The sequence below is a fragment of the Festucalex cinctus genome, chromosome 3, assembly GCF_051991245.1.
Source record: "Festucalex cinctus isolate MCC-2025b chromosome 3, RoL_Fcin_1.0, whole genome shotgun sequence".
Lineage (NCBI taxonomy): Eukaryota > Metazoa > Chordata > Actinopteri > Syngnathiformes > Syngnathidae > Festucalex > Festucalex cinctus.
In genome coordinates this window covers 19,441,364-19,467,846 of record NC_135413.1, presented here as the reverse complement: position 1 = coordinate 19,467,846, position 26,483 = coordinate 19,441,364, and the positions used below count along the sequence as shown (strand labels likewise).

At 39.1% G+C, this 26,483-nt stretch overlaps 2 protein-coding genes across 3 annotated transcripts in view; both read right to left on the bottom strand.

Annotated features, from left to right (window-relative positions):
- necab2 (N-terminal EF-hand calcium binding protein 2) overlaps nt 1–6,580 on the bottom strand; it is a 94,167-nt gene extending 87,587 nt beyond the window's left edge. Inside the window, exons 1-2 of the mRNA XM_077516463.1 lie at nt 6,204–6,580; nt 663–687 (exon numbers count right to left, since the gene is read on the bottom strand). Of these exons, the coding sequence (XP_077372589.1) occupies nt 663–687; nt 6,204–6,530 (352 nt within the window). The 5' untranslated portion in view covers nt 6,531–6,580. The remainder of the gene's footprint in view (nt 1–662; nt 688–6,203) is intronic.
- Nucleotides 6,581–7,466: 886 nt separating this feature from the next.
- The window catches only part of hydin (HYDIN axonemal central pair apparatus protein), a 53,661-nt gene continuing 34,644 nt past the window's right edge, over nt 7,467–26,483 (bottom strand). For both annotated transcript variants that reach the window (XM_077516462.1, XM_077516461.1), the window contains exons 51-91: nt 25,894–26,076; nt 25,620–25,739; nt 25,380–25,539; nt 24,754–24,926; nt 24,445–24,643; nt 24,266–24,359; nt 24,075–24,168; nt 23,784–23,943; nt 22,933–23,015; nt 22,687–22,842; nt 22,451–22,553; nt 22,132–22,336; nt 21,788–22,020; nt 21,559–21,707; nt 21,304–21,490; nt 21,063–21,171; nt 20,647–20,874; nt 19,906–20,051; nt 19,034–19,240; nt 18,787–18,941; nt 18,510–18,604; nt 17,625–17,826; nt 17,248–17,448; nt 16,990–17,116; nt 16,105–16,270; nt 15,462–15,609; nt 15,169–15,376; nt 14,857–15,078; nt 14,597–14,766; nt 14,322–14,520; nt 14,057–14,212; nt 13,802–13,972; nt 13,395–13,504; nt 13,024–13,246; nt 12,492–12,701; nt 11,018–11,181; nt 10,615–10,765; nt 10,313–10,543; nt 9,776–10,000; nt 8,205–8,486; nt 7,467–8,121 (exon numbers count right to left, since the gene is read on the bottom strand). In XM_077516462.1, the coding sequence (XP_077372588.1) occupies nt 7,912–8,121; nt 8,205–8,486; nt 9,776–10,000; nt 10,313–10,543; nt 10,615–10,765; nt 11,018–11,181; nt 12,492–12,701; nt 13,024–13,246; nt 13,395–13,504; nt 13,802–13,972; nt 14,057–14,212; nt 14,322–14,520; nt 14,597–14,766; nt 14,857–15,078; nt 15,169–15,376; nt 15,462–15,609; nt 16,105–16,270; nt 16,990–17,116; nt 17,248–17,448; nt 17,625–17,826; nt 18,510–18,604; nt 18,787–18,941; nt 19,034–19,240; nt 19,906–20,051; nt 20,647–20,874; nt 21,063–21,171; nt 21,304–21,490; nt 21,559–21,707; nt 21,788–22,020; nt 22,132–22,336; nt 22,451–22,553; nt 22,687–22,842; nt 22,933–23,015; nt 23,784–23,943; nt 24,075–24,168; nt 24,266–24,359; nt 24,445–24,643; nt 24,754–24,926; nt 25,380–25,539; nt 25,620–25,739; nt 25,894–26,076 (7,015 nt within the window). In that variant the 3' untranslated portion in view covers nt 7,467–7,911. The remainder of the gene's footprint in view (nt 8,122–8,204; nt 8,487–9,775; nt 10,001–10,312; nt 10,544–10,614; nt 10,766–11,017; nt 11,182–12,491; nt 12,702–13,023; nt 13,247–13,394; nt 13,505–13,801; nt 13,973–14,056; nt 14,213–14,321; nt 14,521–14,596; nt 14,767–14,856; nt 15,079–15,168; nt 15,377–15,461; nt 15,610–16,104; nt 16,271–16,989; nt 17,117–17,247; nt 17,449–17,624; nt 17,827–18,509; nt 18,605–18,786; nt 18,942–19,033; nt 19,241–19,905; nt 20,052–20,646; nt 20,875–21,062; nt 21,172–21,303; nt 21,491–21,558; nt 21,708–21,787; nt 22,021–22,131; nt 22,337–22,450; nt 22,554–22,686; nt 22,843–22,932; nt 23,016–23,783; nt 23,944–24,074; nt 24,169–24,265; nt 24,360–24,444; nt 24,644–24,753; nt 24,927–25,379; nt 25,540–25,619; nt 25,740–25,893; nt 26,077–26,483) is intronic.

Here is a 26,483-nt window from a genome sequence, read left to right as displayed (position 1 = left end):
CTCTTCTTTTGACTTTTCTGCACCAGAAGCAGAAAGACTTAAAGATGTTGAGTAAGGACCAATGTGCTCATTTCTTTCTTTCCTTCCTTATCTATTATTCAGTTCCCCATTTGTTTATTTGTGCCCTTTGATTGACAGCCCTGTCCAATGTGTAGAATGCACTTTCTTGACCTTTGTGAGACTGACTTCCTGGTTCTGCACGCTCTCTTTTCAGCACCCCGTGTTTGTCATTCAGCAGCCCAGCCATCAGTCACTACGTTTACATGCCGCCAATATTCAGGTTAAGGTTAAAAAAAAAATAATAATAAAAAAAAAATTTGGTTTTGTAGTCTGATAGAGATTAATTAAGAATGGAAATCAAATATCACACGTCCCAATTCACACAGCCAATCACCTGGTCCGAGGGAATTAGAACAGGCCAAAAACCAATCTATTACTGTATGTGAGGTAATCCCCAACCTCCTTCAACCTCCGGCCATTTTAATTATGACCACTAAACATTTTTCATTTAATTATGTGTCATTATTATTCATGTATAACTTCCTTTTGTTATTTCCTGTGACATTCTTACTATGTTATTTTTCTTCCCCTAATAAAACTACAGAGACAAATGAGTTCTCCTGTAATCTAAACTCATGCAAGTAAATTCAACATCCACTCACCGTCTTTGTCAGCTCTTCTGAAGATCTGTGGACACAAAAGGAATGAGAGTCAGTCACAATTAAATTGGTTGTCATGGTTAATTATTAAACTGTATAACAACATCAGTGTACGAAAACGTTTTTGTATTAACACATTTGCAAAACTAAATCTGTCGTACAAAAAGACGTACTGTACTGTAAAAAACGAGTTTGATGTTGATTTGTGTTGAAGTAATTTTTCTGCCACTAGATGGCATGATTGCATTTGTTAGATGTTTAGGACAGCTCAGTGCATTTTCTTTTTATTGTGGGAATGCTGAAACATTCCCACATATATTATTGTGATTTTTATTCTCCACACTTTTTTTTTTTTTTGCCGCCTAACAACTCCCACATAATACTTCCAATTTATATTGTTCAAATTTCAACTAGCTTAAAAAATTCACACCTCCTGGGGTATATATCGTCTAATTCCACATTAACTACAGTATTTGCACAATTTAACATTTAATATCAACTTTTCCCCATTCATTTTCAAATGGACAGTCATTGAACTTTTTGTAAGTGTCACTTTCCACGCCCACTTCCATATATATAACTTATCATCATTACCAGGTGTCTGATACTGCTCAGTGGCACAGGTGCTAAAGCGCATTGTCCAGTATCCAGGAGATTATAATTTATTAATTTGAAATTATTTGCTTTCAGCATTCCCACGCAATTTCTCCAGAAATTGCACTGAGTCTAGTATTAAAAGTTATCGCATCTTGATCATGAAGTGCACATTTTTAAAATTGTTAAATGCAACTTGCATTATTATCAAAGCGATTACTGCTAAATGTTAACGTGGATGTATCTGCTGCGTTGCGAATGGAATTCCCCCAGTACAGCCTTTCCAAGTAAGGTGTGGTCATTAATTGTGCGTTAAAAAAATAGTGGCGTAACATTAAAGAAACTTGAAATTACAAAGACTATATTTCCATGTACATTCAGCCACAAACACAACCACCACTGTTTAATTCCTGTCTACATGAACAGTTAGGGAAAACCTTTTGTTCTCTAACAAGCATACACTCCAGATTTACACACATAATTGTGGCAGTGAATTCACAGTCAGTGTTTGGATCTCTCTGGCATTGAGAGCACACGCCTGCCTCTTCATCAGTATTTTAGAGCGCTGCATTTCCACGTGCCAGGAAACTGCGCTTTGAAAAGGCAAAAACACACAGAAAAGGCATTTGGGGAAACCAGTGGAGAAGTGAACAGAGAGCAATCAATGCAGACTGTTATTCATTGTGATAGCTTGTGTGTGACAAATTCATCTCATGTTTAGTTCCTCGATATAAACTGAGGGTTACATTCTATTTACAAATATATTTGCGTGGATTTTTTTTTCTAATGTGCCGATAAGCACAAGTGCCGATAAGTGCAGAAGTATCTGGAAAATAAAAGCTTGAATGATTTTGTGTTTGATCACCACAGTGAGGTGAGGTAAAGGGCTATTGAGAGGCTATTATAAGTTCTGTTGTATAGATGCTTAACATAACTCTTTTTTCAAATTATTACATAATAATTTTGGAAATTAAAGGGGGAAAGGTTGTTGAGACATTCTACTAGATGAGTGCCATTTGAGTACACAACGATAAAGTGACACAAAAATGTGCTAACGTGTTTCTAAAGTCAAGTCATCTTTATTTTGCTTCAAGATTTTCATTTCATTAACATGACACGAGGAAATACTATATTTTTTGAGTGACTCCTGATTGACCATTATAACATTTGCATTCAAAATATCACCAAATACATTCAAACAATTTTATTATTTGTGTGCGTCCCTCAGTTTATCTTACCACCCCGTCACACTAACGAGTTTTGTCTATAAATCACTCACTGTTGCTTTAAGTGACATCATTTGAACCACTGGAGCAGCCAGGAGGAAAGTCAAGTTTTGACATTCATTCTTCACACGTTATAAAAAAAAACAAACAACTTTGATATGACAAAGACTTTGATCATTCACAAAAAGAGATACAATGCTTCCATCTGCTGGCCATAGTTAGAGTGTTTTTGATTCCACAACCCATTGACCAGGCAGCGCTGCACTTAGACATTGCACTGAGGAAATATAAAATAAAATAAACTTAGTTGACGTCATTTAACGTTTATGGCGGCATACGTCGGGATTTTACTAATGTTATTAAACGTTTTTGGCGGTTAAGAGTTAAATGTTTCACTTTTTGAGGAGTTAAATTGTTCTTTGCTTTTGAAACAATTTTCCATATTTACTGTTAAGATGTCCTTAAGGAGAATGAAATGCTTATCATTTTTATTAACATTTCATATTGTTCACATGCTGAATGTTCATATCAAATTCATATATATATATATATATATATATATATATATATATATATATATATATATATATATATATATATATATATATATATATATATATATATATATAATACTTGCACTTTTCTAATCCTAATTTTTGATATTGGTATCATTATCCTCATCATCATCATCATCATCATCATCATCATCATCATCATGCCTATGTTCATATCCAGAATTAACAAATGTTTCTAATGTCAAAACAATGATGCTAAAATCAACAGATCATATAAAGAGACAGAGTTTGTCCATACCTTGTCACAGGGTAATCAAAAAAAAAAAAAAAAGTAAACTGGGTGAAACACTTCATGAATTAATGCTGAAAATGTTTGTGGATGAATCAAATTTTGAAGTCAATATATTTTTGACACCAATGACGTGAAATTCATATTTCATGGCTAAAGAGCCTAAAAAAATACATAAAATAAATAAATAAAATTACATAATGTCTACTGATGTATTTTCAAGGTCATTTTACTAGTAAGAAAACATTAGATTTTTAAAATTGATTCAACATACACTCAAATAGTGTACATATTGTCTGTGAGGAGGTGGTACAAAATGGCTACAGGATCATAATTAAATAGGATATTATTAATAAAGATTTTTATGCCTGAGGCAGGATTTTATTTTATTTTTTTAAATTAGGATTAGCATGTCTTTGATGTTGGAGTTTGCTCTGCAGTTGCTATGTCCCTTGTGATTATGATGTCAGTTGCTATGCAGTTGATATGGTCTCGTATTAATCACACCTAATTTGTCCACTCACTCATCTATTGTCATGTAGGCCTTTATTCTATCATATAGACTTGTGCATTGCCTCAGCGAGTGTTACTGAGCGAGGTTTCCTATCCCTGTTCTTCCATGTGATGTAGGTTGCTTCCATGCTTCCAGCCCTGCTCTCAATCGAGGTTTCTCCATCGAGTGTTTTCTTCGAGACCATTTGAATCTAGCCCCGCGGCCCTACTCTCTGTTGTTACTTTGTATTTTTGTATATAGACTCTGTTTTCCAATTCCCTTGCCTGCGTTTTGGGTCCATTTTCTACATCTCATGTGACAGAAGCGTTGTCATGTGAACCTATACTGTGACTATTATATATTAACTCATTCACTGCCATTGACGGCAAAAGACGTCAAATGATGAATTTTTGTTGGACTGGCAGTGAATGTATAAAGTTTATTTGGAAGGCTTTAAAGAAAATATAGTTCCTCTCACAGAACTGTTGTTTTATTACTGCACCTAGCAGTGTTCGTGCAACTGTCAGTGTTTGTAGTACAGAATTCCACTGTTTCAAATTTCAAGTTTGTCTGAAGAAATTGTGTGGTGCTTTCTCAGAAGGTTAGTTATCAAAAGGGATGACCAGAGTTATAATAGTTTACTATTTAAAAAAAAAAAAAAAAAAAGATGCAGCTAATGAGATTTTTAAAAATGAGATAGGTAGGCTTAGTATTTAATGAGTAGAATACAGCCTGCATTCACATGCGCTCTCACACACAGACACACACGCACCAAGTTATGTCACACACATTTGGAATGGATTTTCACCAATAACACTGGGTTCAATATCACAATTAACATTTGAAAGTTCAGGCAGATAAGAGTGTAAGAGAGGGAGGGGAAATGTCAACGCGAGTTCAGTGCTGGTGACAGAAGGCGGACCATGCAAAGGTTATCAGCTGATCAGTGTTAGTAATTGTTATAGAAGGTTGAAAAGCACCTGAGTTCTCGGGAAATCCTATGGGACTGTGATAAATCCTTGATGGTTTAACTATCTGGGTCTCATCTTTAAAGTGAGCTACCATGTTCCACGTTGGGGATTCCATTGTTAAATTCTGCTATGACATAAAAACTAGTCAAGTCACGGTATGTGTGTTTACATCATGGATGCCGTTGTAGGGTGACATCACATCAAAATCGGACAGCGACGTCAAGGTCCAACTTCCCACTTTTCTCGAATGCAGCATTAATACACCAACACTAATTGACATAACGAGACACACCTGGGCAAGACACAAGCGGCTGAGGGCACCGATTGGTTGACACACAAGGAAGGGCATGCAAACACAGGTGGACATGATAAAGCTTGACAGACAAGGGAACGACATAAAAATCACAGATCATGATAGACAAAAGAAACTTGAAGACAAAATCAAACAAAAAACAAACTAAACCCAAACCATGACAAAAGCAAATAATAAAACTAACCAAAACCCAACACAAACCATGAAAATATCAGTGATATCCTGCTTTAAATCAATTAATTATACTCTTTGTCCTCACTCGGAGACCACTAATGGAGTATATGCCACGGAAGAGGCGGGACTGTTTTTTTGCACATCAGTTTGTTTCCGGTTCGGTTTGCGACGTGTGGGCTGCGTCAAAAATAATTGCGCTTCCGACTTTGTGCCACTCGGTTGCGCTTTCGCAACCCGAACCGGAAATAAACTGATGTGCAAAATCACATCCCGCCTCTTCCGTGGCACATACCCCATAGCTAGGGCAGAAGGTGTGGTTGGGAGGGCACAAAAACATTCATTCTACAAGTGCTAGGAGAAAGTGGAAAGGCCCTACTTATAGATGGATATCAAATAATTAGCTTTCCGTACCTTCCATTACTTTATGAAAATTATAGTGGGTGTTCTTGTGAGGTAAAACTGCGCATTAGTTGACAACTGTGTGCTTTTAGCACTAGCAGTCACAACTCTCCTAGTTAACATAGAGCCCTTCAGTTGCACTAGTGGTGAGTATATGTCAACTAGTGCACGGTTTTGTCCCACTAGTTTGTTATGCTGAAATGGCATATGGCTGTACAGCAATTGGACAAAAAACACACCCACCCACAACACTATGGTCCACGTATGCCCTAGCCATTCGGTAGCTAAATTGTTTATAGTGACAGTGAGGAGAAATAGCGTAGCACGAGTACATGGACCTGAAGCGTACCACGAACATGGAATAAATGCTCAAACGCTTTTCCATATTTTACAGTTTGCTTCAGTGAAACCATAGTTTGCAATTAGTTCTTATTCGTATGAATACTAAGATGTTAAAGGCTCTGCAAAATTCCAGTGCACCAGCAAATGGAGCTTCAGCGCGCGTAAGTGCGCACTACCACACTGGATGCCGAGATCCAGCACTGTGCAGCTAGTCGACGATATACTCACATCCAGAATGACGGAGATGCCTCTCCGCGGTTCCGGGGCGAAGAACTGCTCTTGAGCCACTGCCACCTCTTCCTTGCTGGAGGCGTACTCCCGGCTGGAGATGTTCTTGTTGTCGCTCATTTTGGTGACGATCCAGCGGACGAGCCCGTCAATTCCACCGGGCTGAGCGCCGCTGTTTCCGGACTGAGCTGCCGTTTCGGACTCGCTGTCCTGACCGGCTACGGGCTTGGTCTGTTCGCGGCTTTCTTGGGCTCGAAGTTTGGCTTGTTCTTTGTTCAGCAGTTTGTGGACTCCGTCCCTACAGTAGCGCGCTGCCTGCTCGCACATCCTTTTGCTCGGGAGCGCTCATGCTGCGCTCTATGGGGGAGAAGAGCCCCCACCGCTGCCTCCTTTCCCCGGTTACATCACAACCCCACCCTTAAACACACCCGCGCTAAACAGTGGCCACTTTTACACCGCTGGACTTTTCCACGAGCAAGTGTTTTGCTATAGGTGCGTTAAATTTTGGAATAAGAAACATATGCCATTTTGAATTTTCATCCTATTGGTCGACAATAATAGCCATCTGACGCGCCTTTTCCTCTAACTTTTAGAATTGTACCTGCACTTAAGCATGTTATACAAACACATTAAAATGGCTGTGAACTATATTGTGTAAAAGCAATTTCCTAAAAAAATAATACATAAAAAAGTTTTTTTTTAATTTTCTTATACGGATTACTATTTATCATTTGTTTTTAAGTGCCGGTGGTGATAGTCATTGCTAGCAAGACATTCTATGTTAGCCTAAACACTACCAAGCTCTTGGTTAAGGCTAGCGCAATGGGAATTGATTAAAATTTATATATATATATATATATATATATATATATGTATTACAGGAGCACATTACTTACAAACTAAATTCTAATATTTGTTCTTTAAAATTGTATTTACTTCAGTCTTCTCTTTATTTGTCACATTTCTTTCTTGGCTGCATAGTTTCCAGTATGGAGATGAGATTTTATTGTCCAATTAAATTTCAGCCTCTGTGTTGTCATGTTAATCTGAACTACCCAGGGATTTGAGAGTAAGATCAGATTCCAATTTTTGTTTTCCCTGTTCTTGGATATTCCTACAAAGATGTGGCACTGCTGCAGGCTATATTACACTTTTGATACTATTATGATTGAGTCAGGTAAGTCTCCACAAAGGCCCACATAACAAAGGGACAGGCAGGTATACAGTATAGTGAAACAATACACCAGGAATACACATCAATGGTAAATTACATAGATTTTTTTTATGGTACTGTAAAAACAATCAACTTGTCTATTTCCATCTTTTTCAAAACGTGTGAAGGTTCAAAAGGCAACATTGCAATACAATTTTAACGGCCAGAAAGAGAAGAATGGGACTTTGGTACAGACATGAGTCATTAGACAAGACAAGAGTGCCTCCATGTGGTCATTATTTCAGACAACGAGTGCCAATTCAGTTATCAGATGCTCAAGAAGAGTGGCTTGACGTGTATTTAACAGCACATTTTCAACATATTTTTTGTTCAGTCTTTGTGGGCGGCCAAGTACCGCTGATACTGTATATGTACACATACAGTATTGTGTATTGTTTGAATTAGTTTTGGAGGACATAGTCTTGTTTACTATTTATAAACATGACAACAAACCTTTTTTGACAGTAAAAAAAAAAAATGCTGACAATGTTGGGATTACGTTGACTCCAGCAGGTTGCCTCTCAAGTAATACACCCATGAGCAGGCTTGACTTTGTGCGTCTGTGCACTGATTGGAGATGGTCAACTTGCCAATAAATGGCCCTGGCGAGCCTCCTTCAGGGGCAACAAAGTGCACCTGGATGACCTGTGTTTTTTTAGAGAGCATGGTGTCAGCTGCTTTGACTGTAAAACAGGGGTTGTCCACCTGCGAGACAGACCATTGTTTAGTTACATAGACTTCACAACAATGAGGCTGAAGTTACTTGATAGTCAAGACATACACAATACCTGAAAAGTAAAGACTGTGGTCTGCAGGAACACATTCTTGAAATGGATAGTGGTGTTACGACCATTCCTAATGTTGAACGGCCCTTGTGTTTTGGAAGGGTGGCCAACCCCGCGTAACAAAAAGATGTATTCACCCCCAATACCAGACGACAGGTGAAGCTGTCCGTTCACCTCTCCAAGCTGATACGGCTCAAAACAAACCTCCACACTGACTTGAGACCCTGTCTGGTTACCAGGCAATGCAGCCACGGGCTTGTTCACGAAGAAGGCTGGACAGTCAGTCTGCAGTTGCGTAAGGGCAAAACAGAACAGAGAAACAAAACATGATGAGGATAAAGTTCCTGAAATGAGACATGTTATCTATTTTTAGAATTGAAAAAAAGTTCTTAAGTGTTACTAAATGATTGTGACAAATGTAACTGTTGGCCATACTGGACCACACCCCCCTCCCTTTGCGAGTGAAGCGCACTATAAACTACTGAGTCAATGGAGGGAAGGGTTTCCGTAAAAATGATGACCTGAGGCAGAGCTAGAGATTTGCAACTCGGTAAGTGGTTTCTCTATGGGGAGTGACCGTAAAGACGATTCAAACATTTTCACTTGTGGATGCAGCTCTTCATATAGTGCACTTCCTATACTTGTCAATTAGTCTATTGGTCTGTGCATGTGATAAATATTACCCCTCCATCCCCACCACAGCAACAAATTCAAGGAGCAATCAAGTACTGTATGTACCCTTTATCAGAAGCTACTGTCAACTCATGATAATCTGTGGAAAACTCAATGCAGTTTTGCTTATCTCTTGCCTTTGACGTGATAGTGTTTCAGATAGTGAAGTTTGGCTGTCCCACCCAGCTAAGTTATGATTTTTTTTCTAGAAGCTGTCATTGTGGAAAAAAAGATGAATTGTGCCAACTACATTCTAAAAAATCTGAACAACTTGCTAAAGAAAAGTCCTGGTTGACTAATGTCACATTTGAGTGAGTAAGGAGAGACAGCCTACAGTATTTGCACACAAACAATTACCGTATTTTCCGCGCTATAAGGCGCACCTAAAAGCCTTCAATTTTTTCAAAAGCTGACCATGCGCCTTATAATCCAGTGCGCCTTATATATGGATCAATATTGAGCCGCAACAGGTCTCGCTGTCAAGACGCTATCGGCGACCCTGCACGATCGGTGACGCGCATGCGCAGAAGATCCCGCCATCTTGGTTCGCTAGCTAATACTAACACTTTAGCTCAGAGAAAATAATCAAACAGCTGTTTATTCATTTTGGGAGTAAATGGAGTTGTCAGAAAGCTGGTTTGTAATCTATTAATAAAGTTTGACTGACCTATCTGACTGTTTTGTTGACATTCCCTTTAGCGCAGCACCATCTAATGGATGCATAACGTAACCCCAGCCTCTACTGTAGCGCCTTATATATGAAAAAAGTTTTAAAATATGTCATTCATTGTAGGTGCGCCTTATAATGCGGTGCGCCTTATAGTGCGGAAAATATGGTACAATAACCTTCTATATTACGTAGGCTTACCCTTTAAATTTCAACATGGCACTATCATTCCTACCTTGCAAGTGTATTCTGTTTTAAAGTGGGAGAAGTTGAGGAACTTTACAGCAACACTATGGCTAGTTCCCAGGGAAGCACTGAATTGAATAGTTTTTTCTGGTGGCTGAGGTAGAGCTCGGAGAAGAAGACCGTAGTGGAAGTAGCCAAGTTCACTGCAAAACAGAGACAGCCGGGAGGTCATCTCGCCGACTCGGAGGGGCTGGTAGTCGAAGGTCAGAGCACCCTAATGAGAGAACACAAAAAGAGTTGGTAGTAAGACCAAAGTGTGTGGGTATGATGTGCACTCTTAAAACTCCTCGGTCAACATTTGGTCCAACCTGCTAACTTGGGTCTTTTACTTTTTCAAAGTATTTTTTGCAGAAGTAACAGTACTTTTACTTAAGTACTGAACACTAGTACATTTGTCATATCTGATTCTAACCCAACTTGATAGTTTTGAACAAAACAACCCAAAGTTGGGTCAAATTGACACAAGTTAGCAGGTCTGGTCAACTTTTGACCAAGCACTTTTAAGGGTATGTGGAATATATTTGACCTTTGACATTCCAGGCACAGTGTGCTGACTTGGAGCACTGATGTCAGGGCATTTACAGTCAACTGAGAGGCAGATAGCCGTGGTCAGGGGGTTCTCCACTTCTATGGTGGCTGAAGTCTTCTCCCGGACATTTGACACCAGTTCTATTGTGGACAACTCCATTGGACTGGTAACCTTGAAATTAACGATGTAGAATAAGTACTCCCTCGAGGCCTCATTCAGAAATGTCACCTAGGAAGAGATGATAACGTGACTCACAAAAATACGGAAATCAGAATTCAAACGTGTGTCTGTGTTCAAACCTTAGCATTGTACTGGCCCTCTCTGAACGTGTAAAAATGAATCTTGTAGTCCTTCTTAGACAGAGCTGGGACATCAATATACTCACGACCCTTGAGCGATACCGTCGTATCTGGATTTTCAGGAGTCAGAAACTCTATTATGACGAGGAACCTGGCCACAAATAAACAGTCGTGAATGGACTGAAGTGAAGAGTGAATTCACTGATGTAAAGAAACTAATACTAATATGTGGATATGTGAATGATATCTTCACTGTCAAAATGCCAATTTAAGGACAGTCCACTTTTTTAGGTCTAGCTGGCATTTTAATTAAAAATAATAATAATAAAAGTAAGAAATAAATAATTGAAGTTTAATAGAAATAGGTGTGATAACAGCAGTGAATGTATGGTACATGTTTTACCGTTTCTGCTTTGAGAGCCAGTTGGTAACAGGGAGTATCTGTGTGTGATGGGTCTTGGCAGGCAGTTCATGTACAATCGTGCTCTCAGCTTTAGGGGGCTCAGCAGTCCCTTGTAGCGAGTACAGCATACCAGCCCCATTGGGGAATGAGAAAAATACTGAGCCCTGAAGATAAAGCAAGAAATAGGAAATAGGCAAACTTCATCAGCGTAAATAAGTGATGGCTGTAACTTTGTCTACAGTACTGGCATTGTGGTGTTCCCTTGTGCCAACATCTGCAGCACCATAGAGTCCACAATATTTTGAATATGTTTGCCTTGTGCCAGTAGGAAAGCCAAAGATCTCTTCAATAGCCGCCGGACCACCAATAAAGTTCATGCTGGATTCCTATTTGTTGTTAAGCCTGTTATACCGATTGAAATAACACAATGGTTGCTGAATATCTGGATTAATTTTGTTTTTACATTAAATTTAACAGAGCAATTAATTGTAAATTAGGAGTTAAATGTGTTGTTAAATAAAATACATCATAAACATTATTCATGTGTGTAAATGTAAAGCGATCTTCACCATGTTGGGTGCATTTCACTAGTTTTGAATGTCGTTTGGTAGCAAAAAAAATAAAATAAAATAAAAATAAAATAAAAAAAAAAATAAAATAAAAAAAAATAAAAAATAAAAAAAACATAACCCACCGCACTGCCGAGATGCTTATTAATACATTTGGAAAGTTTCTATTTTGAAGTGAGCTACACCATGTTGGCTGCATGTCCGTCATGTATAGCATGAACAATTGTTGTTGTTGCTGGCTTGACTAGTTTAGCCCATGGTGTACACAAGAGCATTTTTTTTTTTTTTAAACGAGGAATTTTCCATCCATCCATCCATTTTCTTGACAACCATCCACACGCACAAGCACACCTAGGGACAATTTGGAGCGCCCAATTAACCTGACATGCATGTCTTTGGAATGTGGGAGGAGACCGGAATACCTGGAGAAGACCACGAGGAATTTTATATTCCATAAATGTTTAACATTAGACATTGCATTTTATGCAACCGCAGACTGATTGATTATTTTACAATATCAAGGTTCCGTAAATGTCTATAAATGTTTTTTGTTTTTTTTTTTTGTTTTTTTTTTTTAATGAATCTGTATACAATACAGTTGGAAGGACGATTTTGTATCAGTTTATATGAAAAAAAATGTCTTACTTACGGAATTGTACTGTAATTAGATATCTATAATGAGGAGTGTACTCACTTTTAAGAGATACTGTAAGTGTTATGTTAAACAATGTTCATGGATAATTAGTCAATTGTATGAGACAGACGATAATAAGCCTGGTGCTGCAGCCCATACAATTTGTTTGAAGGAATGTTTGTGTTTTCTGTGTTGTTGTATGGAACCGAAATAAACCATTCATTCATTCATTCATTCATAAGGAAATGAAGTTGTCAAATCACTTCATTACCAAGTGTTTCTTTCCATCCACAGTCATGGTCAGCGGTCTGTAGGTGACCACATATGTGTTGCTTTGAAGAGGCTCAAGAACCACAGTTGGTGCAGCTCTCCAATGTTTGCCATTGATGACAGGTCGGATGCTGCAACGTTGGTTTGTGGGGTTGACCACAGACAATGTCTGGGTGTGTGAGCCACGAACAGGGCAAGAAAAATTGACCAACTGGAATGAAATACAAGAAAAGCAAAACAATAAGAACAGAATAAGAAAAAAAGCAAATGAGCACTAATAGTCATTAATATGAATGAACAATACACTAATACGTGTTACCAAGAGGAGTTTCTCTTCCTACCACTGCGAGTAGAGCAGTAAATGAAAAAAGAAGTGTCCCCTCTACTCAACTTAAAAAAAAAAAAACAATAACTCTACAGTATTATGTTTTGTTCATATTGTGTACAATCCACAAATATCTTTTAATGACGTTTTTTTTTTTTTTCCCAACATTGAGCATAAGCAATACGAATACTGTACATGTGAACCAAACCTCTTTGCTGGAGGCGGCTCCAATGCAGGAGCCTGTCACAGTGAGAGTGATGGGTGTAGATGAGCCTTCAATGCAGCAGGTTAGGTTTTCATATCTTAAGTCATTATTCAAGCGCACTGGGGCAAATGTCAATTCGAAAGGAATCTCCGTTCCTGGCTGGATAGAACCTTTAGTTGGCTGGATGGACAACTCTGGAGGAAAGTCTTCAGTTTTCCAGTTGAATCTGTTTATTTGTTCATAAAGCAGAATGGTAGTTGTTTAAAATCAGACTATTTGACCAAAAGAATGAAAATAGCTACCATCACATTTGGAAACATTATGACTTCAGAATTGCCTTTACTCATTTTGTTATTCCTATTTTACAAGCTTACCGAGCACAAAGTTCTCCTGTGTTGATCATGACAACTTTCTTTTTGCCCTGGCAATGCTGGACAATTGCCCCAAAACCCAAGTGTTCCTGTTCTAGACGCACATCTACACCCTGAAAGTATGAATCAGAAGTACATTAACAGGCAACAAACCATCACATCTTGAATTTCTAATTTGATTGATGTTCATGTTACAGTCACAAATTGGAAATGAAAGAACAAAACCAGTCACACACGTGCACTCATTCATTCTACAGACATGCTTCAATTTTCAAGAGATGTCAGTTGTGCAAAGGCAGTGAGTGTCTGCATCCTCACATGAGGGGGACTCGCTCACTTGTTCACTCACAGGGTATTCAGTTTCAAAGAGTACAGGATTTTCAATCGACATACACTAATTTGAAGTGTACCTGGCAGCAGCCCTGGATGGTCAGTAGCGGATGTAAATAGCTGTCAATCTCAGCCTGCAGCTCAGCAGTAAAGGCAGAAATACGCTGTTGGGGTGTGAACAGGATCTCGACATTACATGAACCCTGAAAAGCTTTAAGCGATAGTTCCGTTTCTGGACTGAACGACAAATCCTGGAGGTGAAGAAGCAGAGAAGAGGCAATGTGCAATTGCTTGCTAACCGGCCACTCCTAATTGTTTCATTCATGCTTCCTTACCTTGGCATCGATAATTGGTTTGTTTGTTTCAAGCTGCAAGGTGAAGGAAACATCCAAAATACTTCGGTTGACTAGCTGCACCCGTTTTACAACTCTCTGACCCGGTGTCAGATTTCCAAGTTTCACCTTCTGGTGCTTGGGAGCCAATACTCCCAACTAGAACAAATTGATAAAAATGTGCAGTAAGTGGATGAAGCCTGAATATCCAATTTCAGTAAAACATGACATTTTACAAGGTGTGTGGAGGTCGAGGTAAGGTGTTCACCTTCAATTCAACTCCTTGTCCCCAAATGTCCACTTGTTCTTTGATGCAGCTGTTGATTAAGAAGATGATGTTTTCATGATAACGTCGTGGCTCACGAGGATAAAAGGTGACAGGAACCTCCACCATTGTTCCAGGCGACAAAACATCTGGTTTGAATCCAATTTCCAGGAACAAACACTTTCTGGATTGACACTTGACACTGAGGAACAGAATGAACTGTATTCATGAGTACATTCCTTTATGTATTAACAAGGAAACATTGTATAACAACTAACCTGATGTCCCTGTTGCCTTTATTTTTCAACACAAGAGTGTGGGATGCTGGCAGCATGCCAGGACAATACACAAATTGCTTTCCAAAGTTGAACTTTTTGAAAGAGAATTCAAGCTCGGGTGCCACACCACGGCCTTCAATCATGATTTTAAACAATGGGCCTTTGTTTACCTTAAGAAACAGAAGCGGTTACCAAGAGGGCTTATTTTGAATAGCTCAAACATTTTTCTGCATTCAAGAATATTCTCTGAATGATCTTACTTTTATTTTCAACCTGGTATCTGTGAGTGTGCAACTGCTTCGAGGAGAAAAAAAGAGTGCGGCCTGCAGCTTCTCCCCAACAACTATTGAGGCATTTTTTGGTTTTGTTACAAAGTTTTGAAGAAGCTCACTTGGCCCTTCCAGTTCAAAGTTCACATCCATGTTGTGTCTCCCTGTATTGGTCACCAGGATATTAAAGGTAGCTTGCTCTGAAATGCCCACCTATAGTAAACACATGTCGTCAGATCATGTACAAGTCACTTGAGTGCTTTTCAATGTTGTGTTTCCAACTTTGCTTTCAGGAATACTTACCTTTCCAAAGTTCCAACTATTTAAAATGTCCGGACTCAGCTCTCTGAGGCCTCCGTCTGGGTTTTCCACTTGGACAGAAGCAGTAATTGTGCAACACTGTGCCTTACAAGTGAGGATGAGTAGCTTTGACTTCCTCTTCACCCTCAGGGTTAATTTGAAGCTCACATAGCCCTGTCGGCAAGGACTGAAGGACACTGACAAAGGCAACCTGCATCATACGTCTCAGGTTAAACCTCAACATGTTCAAGACATTTCCTTGATGAACTCCAACTGGATGATTAAAAGTAATTCACCTTTCTTTTGCAGGCACTGTGCCAGACATTGGGTTCAAAATGAGGATGGACTCTTGGTCATCACAGAGTAATGATGGCTGCAAAACAGTGAAGTGAAAGGGCTCCTTCTCTCCATTCACTAGATTCACTGTTTGCAACACTTTATTACCTAAAGAAAACATCAAATATAATAATGCATTTTGTAGTGATGTTCAACAATATTTTTTCCATAGTGGTTACTTTATCATAGTGATTATTCTATGAAATACAAACAACATTGACATTGAGTTGATTTGATTTGACTTGATTTGAGGTTTTAATTATCTCAAACAATCAACAAAAATATAAAAAACGCAACAAGCCTCTTGTCAAACAATAAAACAATGGCATGTTGGGCAGCTTTAGAGCATGTCTGTGGCCACGGCATACTTCAATAAGACCAGAAACACAATATAAGCGTAGCATTATAAGATCATGCACAAACTATCCACCAAATGTGCGTGCAAGCGAGAACATGCAATTTTTCACCCGCTATCCTAGATTTTAGTAGGCCCTCGTGTCTACAACGACATCTGTCATTTCATACAATGCAGGAACAGCAAAACAAATACAGATACTGGACTTTAATATGTGATGTCACTGGGTGCCCATGTGTGTGACATACCAATAAGTTGGTCGCCAAAGTCAATGTGAGATTTGTCAAAGTAGATAAGAGGCTCTCTCATGGAGCCCACACAAAGGAAGGGGATTGACAGAGACAGTGTCTCGATCACAAAGCTCCAGAATGACTCCACGTCGTTGACCTGCTCAGCCACATATTTAAAGCACATCTATTTAAAAACAAACAGAGATTATGGTGAAGGTTAGATAAATTTTGACTCTTCCAGAGAGAGTAACAAAACATGGGGAGATTACAGGATCGAGATATGGTCAGATTGGTCAGTGTTTAATTAAGCATATAGTAGCTAACAGCACAGTCAGACTCAAGAGGTTCTAGGTTAAAATCTTGGCATAGGCATATCTGTGTAGCATTCCCCCCATGCTTGTATCAGTTTACTTTGAGTACTCCAACTTCCTCCCATGTTCCGAAAACACACTTGTCATGTTAAAATGAAGATTGTAAATGGGGTATATGCCACGGAAGAGGCGGGACGTGATTTTGCACATTAGGTTGGTTCCGGTCCGGGTTGCGAACGCGCAACTGAGGGGCACAAAGTGGGAAGCACAAGAATTTTGACGCAGCCCACACATCGCAAACCAAACGATGTGTAAAAACAGTCCCGCCTCTTCCGTGGCATATACTCCATAGCCCATAAGTGTGAATGTGAGTGTGAATTGCTGTTTGCAATTGTGCCGAGTGATTGATGATTACAAACCAGGAATAGGAGGGATAGGCCACAGCCCAATTAGAGAAAGCATTACAGGTAATGAATGAAGCAGCATGTTGTATCAACAGAATAAATGTATTGCTGCCACTGGGGAATACAACTTCATCAACAATGCTACAATATCAATCTTTTCATAAGTTTCATGGCCATCTGCTCCTTACCTCTATCTTCTCTCCAGGCCGAATGATGCCATCTGGGTTGAGGCATATAAATGGACTGTTATTAGTATCTTCACACTTCCATTGGAATGCGTATGGTTCACAGGTTGGGTTCAACACAGTAAAAGATCTGCAAAAAGAACAGAAAGCACACTTATGAGCCCAATTTATGCTCAAGTTTATTAAGTTAACAACTAGAGTAAATAAACTAAGGTCTAATAATAATAATAATAATGATAATAATAATAATAATTCCTTAACCTTTTTGCTGGGGTAAAGAGGCCAAGAGTTTTGCATTCCACCACTTTGATGTTAGGTTCCAAATAAGTCCTGAACTCAGGATTGCGTCGGCTCCCGGTGATATAGTCAGAGTTTTCAAGGTCAAAGTGGCAGTGGGGCAATATGCTCCGCCCACTAAACGAGATAGTGGGCCCCTGAGCCCCAGCACGTAAATTAGGGATACTGGAAAAAATATGAGCATAAACAAGGAGAAACTATCAGGCAATCATTTTGGACTCATACTGCATTGTGCTTGAATACTTTCTAATGATTTACGTGCATTAAGTACTGAGGTTAAGACTTGGCGATCAGTGCAGATTTTAACAAATACACAAGTTTTACCTGATTGTCAGCATTACCTGCAGTGCAATCTCCCTTGCACCTGGCCTGCGTCCACAGGTGAAAAGCGAACGCAGAAATTTTGAGAAGCACCTGGCAAAATGGCCCCAATACTTGGCTCCACAGTGAAACAATTGATAGCCGGCATTCCCATCAGAAGAGACATCTCACTGGTCAGACTGCTAGGAGGCTGTTCTTCAGTCATCCTTGATGACATGCCACCTTGAACGGGTATTGAGGTACCAGGTTAGCAGGATTGAGACGCACACCGACGTGTCACTTATATGAGACCACTTTCACGTAAAAAGGATATCTGATACAAGAGAAGTTTGGCTTTGAAAAATTTACGTCCATCACATTTGACAGTTTTAAGGCCTTTTCACACTGCACTTGGTTTACTTAGTATTTCGTTGTTTAGCAGCACACACATAGAACAGTGCCCTGCAAGCCAACCAGGAAGTTGCAAGAAGGCTTTTCCTTCTGGTTGGTCTATTATTTGTATTCTGAAATCACTCTGCCAGCCTCTCTCTAATTGGATGGTTACCTTCTTTACCACAACGGCATTCTCCAATTGAATTGTTGTTGATTAGGGGCGGATAACATAAGTTTTACTTCTTTCTGTCCCCTTTCATTTCTCTTTTTTTAAGGAATGAAATAAATTGAATTTAATTGAACATTTTTAAACATGATAATTAATTTGAGCTGATTCATTTAACACATTATTAATTTTTGTAGTTGATTGCAGAGTAAAACTTTACTGCATTCATAATTAGAGTACCAATAAGAAGCATGCTGTTAAATTAAAACCTCTTTGAAAGTGTCAAGACTGTGGCTGGTCGTGTAGTTGTATAAACTGAAGGTATTCTTCATCAACAGCAAGTTAAAATATTTAATTTCTTGATTACCTTCTTGGCTTTGGCTGACTGGGAAGCTACTTGAATCTATTATGACTTCCCAGGAAAATTCCAATTTCACAGTACCCTCATTAAGCATCTGCAATCTGCACACAAAACAAATGAATGAAATTCTTTAAGTAATTCAAATTACACTGGCAATTAACATTATTGCTGTAGAGGCCGATTCAATCAAATGGCAAATGAATATGTGTTCTGTCATTGTCAACAAGTGTTTATCTTTATTACTTCAACTTGAAATGGTCGAGGTGGTAGCAGTACAACTTACTGGTGAGTGCTGCTTTGGTAAGCCAATGTGTCTTTGAATCGGATCGCTGCTGTATTGCAGCTGAACTTCACAAAGTCACAAACTGCACTGATACGTAAATGCAAGTCCCAGTCTGAACCCTTGACCACAGAGCAGGCTGGCTCAGAATATTGTTTCTGTGCGCAAACAAACAACCAGTTCTGTACATAGATGCATAGGTTTCCGTTGTAAAACAGTCTCCTACGATTATGCATGTCAACATGCATACCTTATTCTTTCCAGTTTGCTGTGGCTGTGTCCATGAAGTCTGCGGTGTCTTCTTTTGGTCATCCCAGTCAGGAACTTGATCCAATGGCTGCTGGAATGTCACCTGACAAATCTTGCATGTAATTTGCTGTCTTGTTAGTGTTACTCGTCCTTTCGCGCAGAAGACAACTGTCACTTCCTTAGAGCAGCCTGCATGGAGGTGTCCAACCTTTAGGCATGAAATAAAATAGAAACACATACAGTATGGTAGCTATAGCAGAAAATAGTCAAATACAAACATAAGATATTCCAAAAGACATCAATCAAGGTTGCAATAATCATGCTGTGGAAAATCAAGGTACAGTCATTCATTTGTCTTGTACAAGTCGAGAAGCTAACAAGTCTACATATACGCTTAGTATGTTGGGTTGTAACAAATTTTATGATAAACAATTAGCATAACTGCACAGGTGCAGGTCAGAAAATTTGAATGTGTTTTTTTTGTTGTTGTTGTCTTTCTCCCATCATCAGCAAAATTGAAACAAATAAAGGCTTAAAATATTTCACTTTGTGTATGGTGAACTAATGTAACAAAATATTCAGATATAAATGGGCTTTTCCTCGATAGTCTAATTTTCTGACCCACACTTGTATATACCGTAATAATAATCTAGTTTCAGGTTAATCACTTGGCCAAAGTCAGCTGGGATAAGCTCAAGCTCACAGTTGACGCTTGTTCCGATAAGTGCGATAGAAAATCCATAACGTCAATGCAATTGATGAACCAGTTTCAGTTCTCAATGCACATAATAAAGTACAAAAAATGTATAACAGACAATGGCAACAATAAATTCATTATTTTAGACTTTGATAGAACACCACCACCGTGATTACCTGTGGTGAAAAGGTGAGATTGTTGTCGTCAGGTGGCCACTCAAACCTCGCCACCTGGTTGCTGCTGCTGTGATTTATCAAAGTGAAACTCTCTCTGACAGGACAAGCGACACTGCAATAACCAAAACTGAGCAAATCGGAATAATCTGTGGAGACGAAAAACATTCTGTTAATTTGACATGGCAAAATCTTAATTATGACTAGTTAATCAAAATGTTGTGTTGCTTCAGAATTGTTTTTATCATCATTACTGTGAATACCAAACCATCACATGTGAAATTAAAGTAAATCTTTTGTTTGCTGCCATTCCTGAAAATATATGGAGCTGTTCTAAATTTCCCTTCCAAAAGTTATGTAAAGAGTCTAATTAATTACTGTGATAACGTCCCTGGCCCGGAGTCTGTTTGTCTTTCACTTGGCAGGCTGTTCAGCCAATGTGTGTGAAACACTCATCCAAAAGGTAAGTAATGTATTGAATAATTTGGAATGCACAGATTAGTGTCAGATAACAGTTAGCCTCTGATAAGATGTGCATACCTGATTCTGATACGTGAGGTTGTCGAAAAGTAATTCAAACTACTCAATACAAACAAGAGCAATGAAAATCACAATCATGAAATCTAAGCAACAAAGTCAACACAATTATACTTTCTTGCAATATTTTTATATGGGACACACTGATTGTTGTCCCCATCCTCTTCACATGTAATATTTACTTGTTGCAATACGTTTCACTCTTACCTTCCTCATCAAGGTTTGGATGCATTTCCCGCGGGGGTTTTCTGATGTTGTCAAGACTGACGAGTTGCTGGTAAGCTTCACCATGTACTTGTACAATAGTATTGCTGTAAAGGCTGTCCTTCACTTGCACTGAAATCTTGTCATCCACCCTCACAGGTTTGTCAGAGGAGAAGGTGACTTCAAATTCAGCCGACTCGTTAACATCAAGTTTCAGGCACGCTCTGTGGACTAATCGAGACACTTTTGAGAAGAACAACTGAATGAAGACTGTGGCAAACATCATAAAGATTTCTGTTTGGTAGAATTGTCAATTTGATGCCGACTGTGACATTTTCCTTTGATTGATTGACTGCACAGCAATATACCATTCAAAGGCAAATGATCATTTACAAAAGATGTGTTGTTGTTTTTTTTACCAGAGTCTATGTTGTCCTCAAAAGGAGAGAAGTGGATTGTTCCACATTTGTTTTCAGGAGCAGCTCTGAGTGTTAACACACCGTGTTTATCCGTCATGTCAACCTGGACCTTTACAACACAAATATGAGGATTGTAAACAAATGACTGAAATGACCTATTGTTTGACTACAGAAAATCCATATAGAATTTGTTGGAATACACTATATTTTATTGGCGAGCAAAGAATGTGTATTCTCTCACCTGAGCTGGCACATTGCCATCATTTAACAGCACCAAGGGTAGGGTATTAGTACGTCCTACCAATATCCGTCTGAACGGCAAGGTTGGACTTGATTTATTGGCCGGACGTATCACAGACACAACTGGCAGACAGCCTTCACCAACTATGTCAAACTCCAGGACCTTACTCTTTAAGTTTGTTGTTATTCTTTAACAAATAGAGGGGATATAATCAGTCTGAAAGGATTAACAACATCATACTATCCTGAAACATACCTGCTGCTTTTATCAAATGTAGCTTCAAATACAGCATTGTAGAGATGCATTGTATGTGGTGTGAAGCTCAAAGAAGTGAACGCGTGGGATTGGCCGGGAACGAACACTGTTGGAGAAGACAATTCAAAAACATCCACAGTGCCAGACATCTGCAAAAAAAAGAAGAAACTATTTTTGTGCATTTTTCAATTAGGATATATTATTCCGTACAGAGTCAAAGGAACTTTACCTTAATGCCAACATATCTGATGCCCAAGTTGAGCGTGTACGGCACCTTGCTGTTGTTGGTGAGTTTTAAGCGAGCCTGAGAAGTTCGCCCCACAAGAACTTTGTTGAAAATAAACTTGTTCTCATCCAGGATAAAAACTTGCTCAGCACTGAAAAATGGTTCTGATGATAGATGACTCATGCTTGGACACAAATGGTGCTCCTCAAAGATAGAGGTCAAGTCCAACACAATGCCTGTATGAAAAAAAAAAGTTTTCAATTAATGAAGGGTAAGCAAAAGTATGTACATGAACAAGTTAAATCTACAATTTACAGAGGTAACGAATGACTCGAAGCAGTTCCCACCTGGCCTACAAATTTCAGCTATCAGTTTGTATGGTATGCCCTCAGGGTGGTCTGAGGGGTCACGCCCACTGATGTCAATAAGCAGATTCTGGCTCCAGGTGCCGAGCTGTTCAGCTATGCACTCAACTGTCACTGCCTGCCGGGTCCTCGGCTGCATTGTTCCCGTGCAAGGGAACACCGCAAACACCCCTGTGCTGAGTCGATTCTGGATTGCAGAAAGAAAGGGTGTCCGTCATTTACGGATTGAATGTAATCATTAGTTTTGTTGTTGGGGACAGGACAGGGAGGCTCTGCCTTGACTGCACGCCCCTGCTCTTACCTGTGAGACATTTGAATCTTTCTGGAAGGACTCACTCCTCATTTTGGTCCCGGGTGTATAAGACTTCTCTGATGTGCTCTCTCTGCCTGTTTTCTTATTAGCACTGTGACCAACACAAAATGACAACACGATTTACTGTTATACAGAATTTCTTCTGAAAAGTGGAAATACACTTATGCCCATTTGGCACAGGGGTTTCTGTTCGACGGCTATCATTGCTGTGGTACTGTGCCTACCCCGGCTTTGGTCGAGGGCAAATGCCTATGCCCACACAGGAAATGGTGTATTGGGTCTCAAATATTCCATTGTTCTCTATTAAGAAGTTCTGACTTTTCTTGGAGCCATAAACGAGAGGACCAAAATTGATGTCACACGAAGGTGAGATTGTGTACCTATAACAGATTACCAGATTGTTAAGTGCAGCATGAAAAAAAAAAATCACATTTTTCTACAAAAAATAAAATATGACATTTAAATTAAACCTGGAAAAGACGGAATGGACTGTTACTTTGATGGGTAAAATGGCTACAATATGTCCTCCATCCCCAATGCTCTGTTCAATCACCTGCAAAGACAAGTACATTTACTTACACAACCACTTGTATGTATATTGTATACATTTGAACAACATTCCGAAGTTAAAATGTACAAAATGTTATGTCATCATGACTTTGTCTGCTTTCTGCACACTCCACACAATTCTACTCACTCTTTGCCAGTATGTCCACTGCATAACTATGGATGACAAAACTTTGGACCTGATGTATGCTAACACAATTGCATCCCATATATCCCCACTTGGATTATCACACCATAATCTAGTTGTTCCTTGATGGAGATGGAGCCAGGAAGCCAGCGCGCTGACTGGAATATGCTCTGTGATTCACATGGGGACAACAGTGGCGACCTCACGGCCTGTATTACTCAATACATTATTTTCTATGAGGATGCCAAGACTTCATCCATGACTGTGTGCTGTTTCCCCAACAACAAGCCCTGGTGACCTGAAGCTCCACCTCAATCAAAAGAAAACGTGACTTCAGATGTGGCGATAGGGAGACATTAAAGCGTGAACTTAGGGTGAGCTAGAGGAGGGCAAAGTACTCTTTTCATTGGAAACTGGAGGTCAAACTCCAGCCAAACGGCATATATACAGGACAGCATTTCACATGAGTACACCACTCAAAATTGTGCAGATATTTAAAATACAAATATAATTTTTTATTAACAAAATATGGAATACTATACTTAGGTATCAAATCCAGCTGAATCACGGATTTGTGTATTGTTGCACTGTAAAATCTAAAATAGTTTACCGTGTATGTCAACATACCTGACAGGAGAGGACAGGCTTGTCTGTGACTGAGACTTCCTTCTTGGGTTTACAGACAATCTGAATCGATGTGTACTTTTTCCGAGGAATTAATGTACCAGTTGCAGGGGACATCGTGAAGGCTGATATTAGGTTGGGATTTTTGTCCCCAACTAAAATCCTTATGAAAACGCACAAAAAAAAGTTCACAGAAAGAGTAGGACTATTACAACACTTATTCTCTTCATGTAGAAGTACAAAGTATTACTTCATATAAATGTACAATGTAAATAACTGGTTGCCGAAACTCACTTGTATACAAATTCATATTTTCCTTGGTTTTTCAGTTTGATGGTACGTTCTACCTCTTCAAAGACTTTTATTGTTCCAAAGTCCAGGCAGCCATCTGCCACAGAATGCAATACGATAAGATGTATTCATAACATGACAGTACTTTAACATATCAATATCTACATGTAAGCTAATTGGGTTTTACTTTGTACCTGGTGTGATGTCCATGGCTATATCAAAAGCCTCTGCAGAGACCTGTATTTTGTCTGTGTATAAGATGCCCAAAATATTTTCTGGATCTGAAACCTGAAAAAAAAACAAAAAAAAACATTGAACCTGTCCTGATAAGTACTACTCAGTTCCTACATTGTCATGCATAATTGAAGCTTACCTCAAGGCGTAGTTGCTTTTTAATATTCAATGGCTTTTTGGCCAAAAAGTGCATGGTCAAGAGAAGGGATGAGTTTGGTAAAATGACACTGTGGTCCTGAGATACACTAAACTCATCACCAAGTTCCTCCAATCCGTGAAGTCTCCAAGATATTGGCAGAGGAGTCCTGTTGTGGAGCTTCACACTTCGACTCTCCTGTCTTTTGTGCACAAGTCACACAGTATAGAGTCAATATTATGTTGTAGAAAAAGCCTCTGACACATGAGAAACAGGGTTGATGGATACTCATAGTCGGAAAGACGACTCTACCTGTGAAGTAAAACTCTGTTGAAATGCATTCGTTTGCTTTCGAGCTCCAGTTCTGCTCTCACTCCCAAACAGGAGAGAGAGATGCTGAAAACCTCCGGATTGTCTTTGACACAGCACACAATATTGTCCTTGATTTCTCCTGGAGTTGTTGGGTAAGCCCAGACAGTCAACTCCTGACAAGGTGAATAATAATCCAGTGTAATATCATAATCTTTATAAGTAAAGTAGTAGAGTTTTATATATTACTTTGTGTACATTGATGTATTCATTTTGTCTCACACTAAATAGCATTGAATGTCTAGAGTCACTTTCAGATTTGAGTTATGTCCTCCAAGTCTATAATAATACTATAGTCTAGGCAGCTTGAAAACCAGAAAACTGTTAAGGGGTGAAAACTGAGAGAAGATGGACTGGACATTGCACTGGACATAGGCAATAAAAGCATGACCATGAAATAAAGAAACCACTGGCACACTAAACTACAGATCCACAAGTAAAATAGCCGATGGTGACAAAACAGTCTCCTGTATCTGTTGGGTAAGACCAGATAGGTGGAATAATACCAAAGTGTGATGTTAAAACTGTTAACTCTATGAGGCAATTTAAAGTGACAGTTAATATATTACCTGTTCCTGGTCAGGTTGTAGAGTCATGGTGGGAGGATCCAGCATATATGTGATGGCCTGTGTGTCATTTTGGAAATGGAACTGAATCTCAGCCTCAATCCCGGAATCATTTCTGATTACTATCCTCTCTGTGTTTTCTGGATACCGATTATCCTTGTACCTTCAGGCAGACATTTAAAGCGCAGCAGTAAAAAACAAAACAATAAAACAAAACAGTACCAACCTCATTGCTCTTCTTACTTGTCTCTGGTCTTGCTACAGAGTAACGCTCCAAATTCATAGAATCCAGGATTGACAACATATGCCCTTTTAAGGCCTTGGATGAATTTTGGCACTTCTCGACAATAGGGGAAAAGAACCCTGTTTGGGGAAGACATTTGCATAAGAACGTAGTGTCTCAATCTGTAACGCCCTGCAGCCATTTCTGTTATAAATTCCAACAAGGACTTTAGAAATAATTGCAACAGCAATGAAAAACAAAAATAACACCATTACAGTTCAATAACTGACTAACTTGTAGTCTTGGCAGAAGGAGGGATATGTGCAAATTCCTTTGCAGAGGAGGTGGTAGACTTTGTGAGTCCCTAGTAGCTCAAAGTTGAAGGTCTGTTCAAATTTCCCAGGTGAGCATGAGTAAAACCATATCTTCAATATCACTTGTCCATTAGCTGGTACAACCCAGCGAAATGTTGTGAGGCTGCACACAAAGACACAAACACATCGGGCCTGATTCACTGAAATGCCAAGTAGCTTGTTCGCTACAGCAGATTGCGCGTGCTACAGCACTGCAGTTTTATGCAAAAGGAAGTTTGAAAACATTGAATTGGAAGTGTTAGGTGAATAGGGAAACAAACACAACTGAGTTACATAAATATTAAACAATGACTTCACTTTGTTACTTGTGAGAGTCTATGAGTAAAGATTTGTGTTCCTCAGGACGGAAATGTCACAAAATCAGACAACAGAGATGAACGAAACAGCTGTCATTAGCTAGCTTTAGTGTGAAAGATGTTAAATAGTTCATCTTCATTATTTAATTAGTATACTGTATCTGAAAAAGCATGGCTCAAAAAGACCCCTTATGATTAATAAAAATAGTGGATT